Consider the following 13,509-nt stretch of genomic DNA (forward strand, 5'->3'; position numbering starts at 1 on the left):
ACAAAACAAAACAAAACAACCCTGGAATATCACTACAGTAACTTCACATGTCCAGGCTAGCTAGATCTTTATGTTGCTGAAACAGTGCATAGAGAGTAAGAAGGCATTCCATTGGGGGGAGAAAAAAACCCATGGGGTGTCTGTGTGGCATAGTCTGTTAAGCATCTGCCTTCGATTCAGGTCAGTGATCTCAGGGTCCTGGGATTAAGTCCCGCATGCTCAATAGGGGAGTCTGCTTCACCCTCTGTCCCCCATGCCCCCTCACCCCCGCTAGTGTGCATGTTCTCTCTCTTTCTCTTTCTCTCTCTCAAAGATAAATAAGATCTTTTTAAGAAAAGTATAAGGAACGTGCATTCTAAAGACATGATAAAGGAAAGCGGGGGGAGAGTCCAAATTTTGAGAAACAGTGGATAGAGGTAGTTCAAATTGGGAAGAGGAGCGTTCTTACAAGGTGAGAAAATTATTGTTGCAGCCTGTGAATTGTCTCTCTCCTTTTTAGCAGTTTTATTAAGGTATAAGTACTATATCTATCATAAAGTTTACCTGTTTTTATAGTGAATTTTAGGAAATTGACAGTTATATGAAAATCATCACAATCCAGTATGTATGTATGTATTTACTTATTTATTTGTTAGAGAGCGCCCACAAGCAGGGAGAATGGAAGGCAGAGGGAGAAGCAGGCTCTTCCATGATCAAGGAGCCTGATGGTGGGACTTGATCCCAGGACCCTAGGATCCCAGGACCCTAGGATCATGACTTGAGCTGAAGGCAGACATTTAACTGACTGAGCCACCCAGGAGTCCTGCACAATCCAGTTTTAGAACATTTCCATCCCTTCAGTAAGATCCCCTTTGCCAATTTGTAATCAGTTCCTAGTCTTACTCCCACTAATATACTTTCTCTCTATAGATTTACCCATTATGGACATTTCATATGGATGGAATTATGATAGTTATCCTTTTCATTTAGTTTCTTTTCAGTTATTCTTTCATTATACTGTTTTTCTTGAGGCTTATTTATGCTGTGGAGTGAAGTAGTACTTTGTTCCTTATTGCAAAATAGTATTACATTATGTAAGTACAACATTTTGTTTTTCCATTTACCAGTTCTTATCTATTTTGATTATTCCCACTCTGGTTCATATGAATAACGCTCCTTTGTTTTATTATTTTAAAGATTTATTTACTTTAGAGAGAGCTTGTGGCCCCATGTAGCAGGGGAAGGGACAAAGGGAGAGGGAGAGAATCTCAGGCAGACTTATCAATGAGCATAGAGCCTGAAGTGAGGTTCGATCTTTTGACCCTAAGATCATGACCTAAACCAAAATCAAGAGTTGGACACTTAACTGATGAGCACCTGGGAGTCCCCTGAATAATGGTCCTTTAAACATTTGCGTACCTTTTTATGGAAATATGTTTTCATTTCTCTTGGTAAATAGAAGTGTAATGGCTGGTTTTTATGCTCATTTTGTGTCTCACTTAAAAAAAAAAAATTATCAAAATGTTTTTTAGTATAGCTGCATCTTTTTACATTCCAACTAGTAATGTATGAGGGATCCAGTTTCTCCCCGTTCTCAGCAGCACTTGTTATCATCTGTGTTTTTGATTATAGCTATGCTAGTGGGTATAAAGTATTTCATTATGGCTTTAATATGTATTTCCCTAATTAATGACATTGAACATCTTTTTATATGGTTATGTGCTGTTCTATTTTGTGCATTGTTTTTCCTTTTTTTTTTTATAAGTAAATTGCTTATGCACATTTTTGCCCAGTTTTAAATTAATTGTCTTTTTTGTGGCCTAGTGTAAGATCTGTAGTACAGAATGTTCATAGGTGCTTAAGAAGACTGTTTAGCTTTCCTCCCATCTTTTTGTGCTGCCACAGGTGATGCACATGAATGTCCTGGCAGTTGCTCACAGCAGTATTAACAATGCCGAAAAGAGATGCAAATGCCAGGTTCTAAATATTCTTTTTTTTTTTTTTTTTTAAAGATTTTATTTATTTACTTGACAGAGAGAAATCACAAGTAGATGGAGAGGCAGGCAGAGAGAGAGAGAGGGAAGCAGGCTCCTCGCTGAGCAGAGAGCCCGATGCGGGCCTCGATCCCAGGACCCTGAGACCATGACCTGAGCCGAAGGCAGCGGCTTAACCCACTGAGCCACCCAAGCGCCCCAAATGCCAGGTTCTAATTAGGCCATGCTCCAAAGTCATCTTCTGGTTTCTTTTTCTTTTTTTTTCTTTCTTTCTTTCTTTTTTTTTTTTTTTTCTTCCATCTTCTAGTTTCTAACTGTGATGATGAAGCAGGTTTACATTGGTAAATTTTGAAATCACTGATAAGTACAGAGCTGGGAAAGTTGTTTTGAACCTCACAGGCAGGTTAAACAAATGTGGAGTAATCAGCTCCAGATTTGATATACAACTCAGAGTTCTAGAAAAATGGCAGAATAATCTGCTCCTTCCCACCAGTTTGGTTTCATTGTACTGACAACCTCAGCTGGCATCGTGGACCATGAAGAAGCAAGGTGAAAACACCGAGGAGGGAAAACCCTGGGGTTCTTTTTCTACAGATATAATACATATGTCAAAAAAAAAACATGCCTCTGTTGACTCTTGTGTCCCCCCCCCAAAAAATTTTTTTTTTTGCTATTATTTTATAGAGTGTTGTGTATAGATGTAATGAGCTTTTAGTATTGTTTGCCTCTATCTCTTGTTTTTCTGTCTAGTTCTGTTATTAAGAGTAGGTTATTGAAGTCTCCAATTCCATTTAATCCTCCTCATTTTGTGGTATCCGTATTTGTGAATTTGCCTGTTTGCTGCAATTTATTTCTAATCCCCAAATCATTACTTGTGTTGCTTTCACGGTCATTTGTGGACATGCTCAGAACAGTAAAAAATTTGAGTCTTTAAACATGCACATTCCCAGCTGAAGTCAAACAAGGTAATGCTCTACTTTCTTGTTTTACTGCTGGTACAGTGGTGACCAGAAGATGGAAATGGTAGCAGGCAGTGCACTGTAGTGTAGGAAGCTCCAGTTCTGAGGCCATTTGAGTAGAAAGTGAATCCCAACTCTAGGTTAGAGGGACAGCCTCAACCACATCACCTAAACACTTCTGAACCTCAGTTTGTAAGACAGAGAAAAAGGAAGATGTTGTTTTTTAGTGTAGCAACTTTATTTTTTGTATCCTGTTTTTAAAAGATTTTATTTATTTGACAGAAAAAGAGAGCATGCACACAAGTAAGGGAGAGGGAGAAACAGACTCCCATGGAGCAGGGAGTCCGATGTGGGGCTCGATCCCAGGACCCTGGGATCATGACCTGAGTGTAAGGCAGAAACTTAACCAACTGAACCACCCAGGCGCCCCATGCAACAACTTTATAGAATTGTCATGAGCAACAAAATTGACTGTATTGTCTTTATTTCTCTTCAGTTGTACGTATGTATGTGTGTATAATGGAATATAGATGAAAAGAATGAAATCTTCCATTCATGACAACATGGATGGACCTTGAGGATGTTACAGTGAGATAAGTCACACAGAGAAAGATATATTTTGTAGGAACCTTATATGTGGGCATGAAAAACAACAAATCCAAGCTTGTAGTGATTGTCAGAGGTGGGGGTGGGGAGTGAGTGAAATGGTGAAAGGGCTCAAAAAGGTGTAAATTTCTAGTTAAAATATAAATTGGGGTCGTAATGTATAGCATGTCAACTATAGTTAGTAATACTGTAATGCGTAGTTGGAAGTTGATAAGAGATTAGATCTTAAAGGTTCTTATTCTCACAAGAAAAAGAAATTTGTAACTGCATAATGATGTTAACTAGAGTTAGTGCGGTGATCATTTCATAATATATACAGATATTGATCATTGTTGTATGCCTGAACTGATAAAATGTTGTATGTCATGGTCTCTGATGGCATTTTTACATAAGGGGAAATAGCCTCCCTTGTATTACCCTTAATGAAATGGGAGCTTCAAGATAAATTTTAGTTCTGTGAAGTGCATGTTTTTAAATTAGTTTCACATATGGATTGTGTACCTAGATCATGTATGTTTTGCATTTAATCAAACCTGCAGTCTTCCAGTCAAAGGTAAATGGCAAGTCACATTCTTGTACTGAGTCATGGTCCTAAAGAGAATCCACTTTAGGATGCAGTTGATCTTAATGATGCGTTCTTTTTACACATTAAAGGAGCAGGTGAGAATAGTTTGAAAAAGGATTCAAGAGTTCAGTATTGGCTAATTTAGTGTAGTGGCTTTTTATAGTAAAACTGCTGCAGCAAGTAGCAAGAATTGGCTGTATTTTTCTCCCTTCAGTTCTGCTACTTTTTGTTTTCATGTATTTTGGGACTTTTTTCCCCCTTAGATCCATACATATAATTGTTATGTTCATGATCCTTTCATCCATTTATCAGTAAAAAATGTCCCACTTTGTCTCTTTGAAACATTTTTTGGCTTTAAGTTTATTTTGTCTGATGTTACTATAGCCACTGCAACTTTATTGTTTTCATGGTATATCTTTTTCCACTCTTATTTTCCCCCCATTGTCTTACTTTCAACCTCTTTGTGTTTTGGATCTAAAGTCTGCCGCTTATTTATTTATTTATTTATTTATTTTAAAAGCTTGTCATTTAGAGGCAGGATTTAAAAACCAAATCCTATAATCTCTCTCTCTCTCTCTTTTTTTTTTTTTTAAGTAGGCTCCACGCACAGTGTGGGGCTTGAACTCAGAACCCTGAGATCAAGAGTTGTGTGCTTTATTCCTGAACCAGCTAGGCATCTTCATCTCTGCCTTTTGATTGGAGTATTTAATCCATTTATTTTTAATGTCATTCTGTATTTGGATTTACATCTGCCATTTTGCTGTTTTCTGTATGCCACCTTTGTTTTTCTGTTTCTCCTTTACTGCTTTTATCCTAGTATACCATTTTAATTCCATTGTTTTTTTTTAATACTTGAAAAATTATTTTCTTGGTGACTTCATTATAGGTTATAGTATGCATCTTAGTTACTTAGTCTTTAGATCAATAATGGACTTTTAGTAAAATATTGAAATATTGTTCTAGTATAGTGCTATTGTGTATCTACCTTAGTTGGAGTTTGTTGTGATTTCTGGATATGTAGATGACTTTTTTTTAATCAAAATGGGACATTTTGGCCATAATTTCTGTAGGGTGGGTGGTTTGTTTGTTTTGCCTATTCCTGGGAGTCCACTTACATGTATGTATCCAGAGCCCTGAATAATTGTGATTGATAATGTTGTTTAGCTCTATACTTGGCTAAGTTATAGTCACAGTTCTGAATTAATAGAAAAGTCCAAGGTCTCCTTATAATATCCTTGAAGAAATTGAAAGAATGAGGCTTATTTTTTATAATTAGTTGTTGAAGTATCTTTCTGTATGTTACGCAGGTCAGAGAATTGACTCATGGATCATAGCTTTTGTAGGGCTATCCAAGAATAGGTAAAATACATCATTAATATTTTTATTTATTTTTTTAAGATTTATTTCAAGTGAGAGAAGAGCAGAGGGAGAAGGACAAGGAGAGAGAGAGAGAGAGGACAGGGCACAGAGCCTGACAGGGCTTGATCCCATGACCCTGAGATCATGACCTGAGCCAAAATGAAGAGTCAGATGCTTAACTGTCTGAGCCACCTAGGTGCCCCATTTTTTTAAAGGATTTTATTTTATTTATTTTTTTAAAGCCTTTTTTAAAAAAGAGGTTTTATTCATCAGAGAGAGAGCAGGTAAGCGAGCACAAGCAGGGGGAATAGTAGGTAGAGGGAGAAGAAGCAGGCTTCCTGCTGAGCAAGGAGCTTAATATGGTACTTGATCCCAGGACTGTGAGATCCTGACCTAAGCTGAAGGCAGGCGCCTAACCAACTGAGCCACTCAAGCATCCCTTTATTTATTTTAGAGATAACACATATGTGGGGGGCATCAATAATTTTATTTTAATCTTTTACCTTTTGAGGCGCATGTATCTAATTCATAGCTTTTTTCCCTCTTTAGACTTAAATGGCTTTTTTTTTTTTTTTAAAGATTTTATTTATTTATTTATTTGACAGACAGAGATCACAAGTAGGCAGAGAGGCAGGCAGAGAGAGAGAGAGAAGCAGGCTCTGCACTGAGCAGAGAGCCCGATGCGGGGCTCGATCCCAGGACTCTGGGATCATGACCTGAGCCGAAGGCAGAGGCTTTAACCCACTGAGCCACCCAGGTGCCCCTTAAATGGCTTTTAAAAAAAGTTTTATTTATTTGTCAGAGAGGGAGAGAGTGCACAAGCAGGGGGAGCAGCAGGCAGAGGGAGAAACAGGCTCATTGTTGAGCAAGGAACCTAATGCGGGACTTGATCCCAGTACTCTGGGATCATGACCTGAGCTGAAGTAGATCCTTAACCTCCTGAGTCACTCAGGTGTCCCTTAAATGGCTTTTTAAATTCTTGTAACAAAGAAATTATTTTATCTTTTCAGTTTTTCCTGTGTATAATTCATGTAGATGGGAAGATATGGGAGCTCTCATGGCAAGTCCTATTTTGTCTGTTTTTTTCCATATACCTAATATACCCTATCCCTACTTTTTTCATTAAATAGCCATTTGAAAATGTTTTTAAAGAAATGAGCAATCTGAAGAAGCTTGTATCTATTAAAGAAATTGAATTAAGAATTACTGGCTTTGCTCAGGTGCTTTGATTTTGGCTCAGTTCATGGTCTCAGGTTGTGAAACTAAGCCCTGTATTGGGCTCTGTGCCTGTTTAAAATTCTCTCTCCTGCCCCAACCCCTTAAAAAGAATTACTGACTTTGCAAAACAGGAAGCACCAGGCTCACTTGTGTTTACTAGTGAATTCTACCTAATGTTTAAAGAAGAAATTTAAGGAAAACGTTACCCTAATACCAAAACCATACAAAGACATGTGTTCAGTATGTCTCATGAACACAGATGCAAAAATCTTCATAAACTATAAGCAAATCAAATAGAACAGTATATAAAAAGAACTGTATACCACAACCAAGTGAGTTTTATCTCAGGTATGCAAGGTTGGTTGAATTCATGTAATCTATCACATCAACTGGTTAAGGAAGGAAAAGCACATCATCATATGAATAGATAAAGAAAAAGCATTTGGCAAACTTGAACACTTACCATAAAAACTCAGTAAATTAGGAATATAGAGGGTAACTTCCTTAGCTTGATAAAGAACCTACAGATAACATCATATTAATAGAACCTCAAAGGTTTTCTGATCAGGAACAAGGAGAAATGTGTTCCCTCTCTTCAGGTCTTTCACCATTGTACTGGAATCCTACCTAATGCAGTAAGGCAAAGGAAGGAAATAAAAGTTACACAGATTGGGAAGAAAGAAATTGGTCTTTGACTGGAGATGACATCATTATCTATGTAGAAAATCTGAAAGAATTCGGACTCATGGAACCTAGTGATAAAGGACAGCAAGGTTGCAGGATACACAGTGAAAACTCATTTGCTTTTCTATATATCAGCACAGAACACATGAAATTTGAAATTTATTATTTAAAAAAAATAATAGCATGAGCAGGGAGGGGGCAGAGGAACAATCAGACTCCCCACTGAGTGGGGAGCTCAGTATGGGGCTTTATCCCAGGATCCTGAGACATGACCTGAGCTGAAGTCAGATGCTTAACTGAGCCACCCAGGCACCCCTGCAATTTGAAATGTAAAATACAATACCACTTATGTTATCAAAACAAAAATGAAATACTTGGGTATAGATCTTCATATTTTGTTAAATTTCTATGAGTAAAATTATATACTCTGATGAAAGATACCAAGGAACTAAATAAATGAAGAGATACTCCATATTTATGGATAGAACATGCTAAAATATAAAGATAACATTCTTCCCAACCATGATCTTTAAATTCATTGAAATCTCAGAATCCCGGCAAGTTATTTTCTGGATATCAAGAAAATAACTCTGACGTTTATATGGATAGACAGAGGACACATAATTATCAAGACAGTATTGAAAGGAAAAGAATAAAGTTGGAGGATTGATGCTGTCCATCTTCAAGACATACTGTAACATTGCAGTAATCAAGACAATGTGGTATTGGTGACATAGATTAATGGAACAGAATAGAGAGCTCAGAAACAGACTATATAAGTATAGTTAGTTGATCCTTGTCAGAAAAGCTAAGGCAATACCATGAAGCAAAGGTAGTCTTTTCATTAAATGGCATTGAAAGAATTGGACAACCAAATGCAAAAGAAAGAATCTAGACACAGACCTCATATACTTCATAAAGATTAATTTGAAATATATCCTGCACATAAACATAAAATGCAAAACTATATAACTCCTAGCAGATAGGAGAAAACCTGGGATGTCCTTGTGTATGGCAGTGACCTTTTGGATATAATACCATAATCCATGAAAGAAAGAATTGATAAGCCTGGATTTCATTTAATTTAAAAACTTGTGCTCTGTAAAAGCTAGTGACAAGAGAATGAGAAGATAGCCACAGGGAGAGGGGAAAATATTTGCAAAAGACTTATCTGATGAAGGACTGTTCCCAAAATTTACAGAGAATCATGAAATTCAACAGTAACTACTTGAACAATCTGAATAAAAAGTATGCTAAACATTTTCTCAGCCGTCTTGCTAATGGAAGAGACACAGATGGCAAACACATGAAAAGATGCCCTATATCTTTCATTAGGGAAATGCATATTAAAACACCACTAAAATTCCACTGCACATCTATTTTTGAACAGTCAAAATTCAGAATACTGATAACACCAAATGCTGACAAGGATGTGGAGCAACAAGAACTCTCATTTGTTGCTAGTTACACTTTGGAAGACTGTTTGGCAGTTTTTTACAAAACTCAACATACTCTTACCATAGGTCTCACAGTTGTGCTCCCTGATATTTACCCACAGAAGTTGAAAGCTTACATCTCCACAAAAGCCTGCAGATGGAGAAATCTTATGTCGAGTGAAAGAAGCCAGATTAAAAAAATTATGGGGGCGCCTGGGTGGGTGAAAGCCTCTGTCTTCGGCTCAGGTCATGATCCCAGGGTCTTGGGATTGAGCCCCATGCTCTCTGCTCAGCGGGGAGCCTTCTTCCTCCTCTCTGCCTGCCTCTGCCTACTTGTGATCTCTGTCTGTCAAATAAATAAAATCTTTAAAAAAATTATGTAGTGTATCTTTTTTTGACACATGAAATTCTAGAAAATGAAAACTATAATAATGCAGATCACTGAGGAGTATGGTTGTGGAGACTGGTAAAGGGATGGATGACAGAGGGTCTTAAAGATACTTTTTGGGTTAATGTGTGTGTTTGTTATCTTGATGGTAGTGATGAATTCATAGATGTATACCAAAGCTTAAATTCATCAAACTGTATACTTTAAGTGTCTAGTATATTATCGGTCATATATATCTGAAAGGTGTAAAAGATAATTAACTGATAAATTCACACTACCTTATTGGTAAAACTAATAAAGTAGGTTAGCTTCTATGTCAATGAGTTATTAATTCTAAAAGAGAATTGGTAGCTCTTCTTAAAAAATGAAGGGTAATCTAAAACTGTTGTAAGATGTTTACTTTTTGAAATGCAGAATGAAATGTTGGTAGATATAACTAAGGTGTTCTGCATCATCAGTTGATCTGTTTAGGGATCACTTAATCACCTTAGTCACTTTATTAATATCAGGCAGTGACTTTCAGTTTGGCTTTGAGAGAATTTTCTTCTTTTAACCCTCTCGGTAACCTATTTTTCTGGTGTTATCTTATTGTAGAGGGCATATTTGGAAACCTTCCCTGAATGATGGAAGTGCCTACTGTGGAAATTAAAAAGTGGGAAGGCATAGTCTTTCTCACTAGAGTGAGAAAATATGTTGCTTTTTGTTATACTTGGTATTTTCACCTATGTACTCCTCCTTCTAGATTTGTCTTTGCTTGTTTGTAAATTCAGGCAATATTACCATTTCTTTTAGGGTTTTTTTTTTTTTTAAAGATATTTTTATTTTAGAGAGCACAAGCAGAAAGGATGGAGGCAGAGGGAGAGGGAGAGGGAGACAGAATCTCAAGCAGATTCTATGTGAAGCGTGGAGCCCAACCCAGGATTCAGTCCCATGACCCTGAGGTCATGACCCCAGCCAAAGCCAGGAGTCAGATACCAACCCACTGCGCAGGCACCACTCTTTTAATTATTCTTTGTGGTACTCTAACCAGTTAATTGTCTGTAGTCACTTCTTTGTAATTTGTTTGTGGTCACACTTAAGTTTGGGGTCACATTTAAGGAGAACCTGGCTGGCTTAGACAGTGGAGCATGTAGCATGTGACTCTTGATCTCAAGAGTCATGAGTTCAAGCTCCACATTAGGCATGGAGTTTATTTATTAATAAAAAAAAACCCAAATATTTATTAATAAATAAATAAACTCACCTTCAAAAACCATTAAGGTTTTCAACTGAATCTGCCTTTTTCGCTTGGGAAAAAATGATATTAATATTTTTTTAATGTGTTAACTAATTTTATTATTTGATTTTAGGTCCATTGCAAAAGAACTTGCAGACTGGCTTATAAGCAACAATGTGGTAGAGCATATATTTGGACCAAATTTACATATTGAGGTTTGTGGACAATTACATGACTTCTCTGCCCTATTAAGAGAAGAATACTTTAGAAAATTAGCTATAATAAGTTTTTCTTTTCCAGATTATCAAACAGTGCCAGGTGATTTTGAACTTCTTGGCAGCAGAAGGGAGATTGAGTACTCAGCATATTGATTGCATTTGGGCTGCAGCTCAGGTAATATTAACAGCTCACATTTATTAAGTTCTTCCTTATGATTTGTTCTAAGTGTTTAATTCCCTTATGAGGTAAGTTCTCCTATCCTAAATTTATAACTAAAGAAACTGAGACATAGAGAAAGTTGGGCATGGAATCTCTAAAGTCTGGCTTGAGAGTCTGTGTCTTACTATATTACTGGTAGAATTGAAAGAAATGAAGTCAGTCAGTTGGACTTTCTACATGAAACCATCTTGGTTTATTAAGAGACATTTACCTGTTTTTTGTTGATATAGTAAATCTTTCTCTCCTGCATATTGTATTGGTATTTTTCTTTCCTGTTACAGTTTTCTTTAGTTTTTTGAATAAGCATATATCTACATGGTTCAAAATCCAGAAAATAAATATAGAAGTGTATGTTATGTATTTTCCCCCCTCCTGTCCCTGTTTCCCAGGAATACCATTCTTCTAAAGTGCGTCATAGATTTTCTACATAAATAGCTAACTGTAAGCTTTTTTCTTGTCATTCTCTTTTTCTTTTCGTCCTCTTTATTACAAATGCTGCATACTAAGTGGACTTGGGTTGCTTTTTTTTTCCACTTTATTTATCGTCTTTATTACAAATGTTGCATACTAAATGGACTTGGGTTTTTTTTTTTTCACTTTATCGTCAAGATTACTGCATATCAGTATCTGAAACACCAATTTTTTAAAGAGGGCATAGTGTTTCAGTACTTGATTGTATGATAATTTAATTAACCCAATTCCTATTCATAGGCATTATTTTTTTCCCCAATCTTTTCTGTTACAAATCTTTTCTGTGCTAAAGTAAGTTCTAATATGTTCATTTCATCCATGTGCAAAAGATTTGTCTTTGAAGGAGAATTGTTAGGTTAAAGCATCTGTTTGGTTTACTTGGGGTTCCTAATGGTGTGATAATGCCTATTTTCCCTCATCTTCCTTAGTACGTTGTGTCCTTACACTTCTTGATATTTGCTAAACTGATGGTTGAAATGTGTATTTTAAATTTGCATTCTGTTTATGTGAATCCCATTGCAAATCTTGTGTTTAAGAGCCATTCTTGTTTCCTTTACTAGATATTCTTTGTCATTTATCAGAGATTTTACTTGTTCATTTTGTAGGAGACCTTTATATATCAGTGAAATTGGACTTGTGTCTGTGTTAAGAATTAGGACTATTTTCTGCTTTGTTGTTGTCATTTGGTTAAGGTGGTTTTTGGTGTTCGGTTTCAAGTTTGTGGTTTCAGACTTGTGGTTGAATTATTTTTATGTCCTGTGGATTTTGTCTTAAGGTGTGCAATATCTTTTCTACTCCAAAGGGTTTTTTTTTTGTTTGTGTGTTTGTTTGTTTTTAAGGTTTTTATTTATTTGACAGAGAACTAAGTAGCAGAGCGACAGGCAGAGGCAGAGGGACAGGGAGAAGCAGGCTCTCCACTAAGCAGGGAGCCTGACCTGGAGCTTGATTCCACATGACCTGAGCAGAAAACAGCTGCTTAACTGACTGAGCCACCCAGACACCCCTTTTCCACTCCAAAGTTCTAAAAAATTTCTCCTTTAGTTCCTTTCTGTTTCAAATTTTATATTTTAGTTTTGTTTTTTTTAAAAGATTTTATTTGAGAGAGAGAGAGAAAGTGTGAGCAGGGGTGACGATGGTGAAGATGGGCAGAGGGTGAAGGAACAGTAACCTCCCCTCTGAGCAGAGAGCCCGACATGGGGTTCCATTCTGGGACTCTGGGATCATGCATGACCTGAGCCAAAGGCAGATGCTTAACTGACTGAGCCACCCAGGTGCCCCTGTATTTTAGTCTTTGAGCCATTTGGAATTACGCTTGGTTCAAGGTGTCGTTTATCTAACTTTTTACCTCATTTTTTGTTAATGTAGTTGTCCCCATTCCACTTGTTCAGTAATTCTTCTTTTCCTTATTGAAATGAGATACCAGTTTATTTTGACTAGGTCAGTTTCTGGAGTCTTTAGACTGTCATGATCTGTATACCAGGGATTGGTAAACTTTTGGCTTGGTAAACAAGGCTTTTGGGTCGGCCACTTCATTTTGTAAATATTTTTTGCAACATAACCTTGTACTTTCTTTGGCGTATTGCTTGTGGCTACTTCCATACTACAGTGGCAGAGTATAGTACTTACCTATATAATACTTACCACTTTAAATCCTGAAATAATTGACTGTCTGGTCCTTCAAGAAAACATTTGCTGATCGTGGGTTTAACTTATGTCTTTACTTTTTTTTTTTTTTTTTGAGTATTCCTGTCTGACAGGGATGGCTCTTTTTTAAAATATATTTTTACATATTTTTTAAAATAAAAATTTTTAAAGAATTTCTCTGGAAATGCCTGGGTGTCTCAGTCAGTTAAACATCTGCCTTCAGCTCAGGTCATGATCCCAGAGTCCGGGGATTGAGTTCTGCATTGAGCTCCCCACTCACCGGGGAGCTGCTTCTCTCTCTGCTCTGACTGCAGCTCTTCTAGTGCTCTCTTGCTCTCTCCGACAAATAAAATCTTTTTAAGAAATTTTTTCTTCATTTCTTTTAATGTAAATTTTAGCATTGACTTAGAATTTAAAAATATTGTAATTTTAATTGTCATAATGATGAATTTGAAGTCTTTCTATCCAAAGCTTAACACTGTTTCTTTTGTATCTTTCAAAATTTTAAAGTTCCTTGTACATATGTTTTATTTTATATTAGGCTTATTCTTA

General features: G+C 36.6%; 1 protein-coding gene and 1 pseudogene across 10 annotated transcripts in view; both read left to right on the plus strand.

Moving 5' to 3' along the window:
• Nucleotides 1-13,509, plus strand: part of USP34 (ubiquitin specific peptidase 34) — a 256,932-nt gene that overhangs the window by 83,824 nt on the left and 159,599 nt on the right. For all 9 annotated transcript variants that reach the window (XM_082746608.1, XM_082746605.1, XM_082746609.1 and 6 more), the window contains 2 exons: nt 10,538-10,619; nt 10,705-10,797. In XM_082746608.1, the coding sequence (XP_082602734.1) occupies nt 10,538-10,619; nt 10,705-10,797 (175 nt within the window). The remainder of the gene's footprint in view (nt 1-10,537; nt 10,620-10,704; nt 10,798-13,509) is intronic.
• Nucleotides 1,651-2,526, plus strand: LOC309871937 (small ribosomal subunit protein uS8 pseudogene; annotated as a pseudogene). The gene is made up of 3 exons (XR_014316519.1): nt 1,651-1,956; nt 2,183-2,218; nt 2,281-2,526. The product of XR_014316519.1 is annotated as a small ribosomal subunit protein uS8 pseudogene (transcript).

Source organism: Mustela nivalis (assembly GCF_964662115.1).
Source record: "Mustela nivalis genome assembly, chromosome: 8".
Lineage (NCBI taxonomy): Eukaryota > Metazoa > Chordata > Mammalia > Carnivora > Mustelidae > Mustela > Mustela nivalis.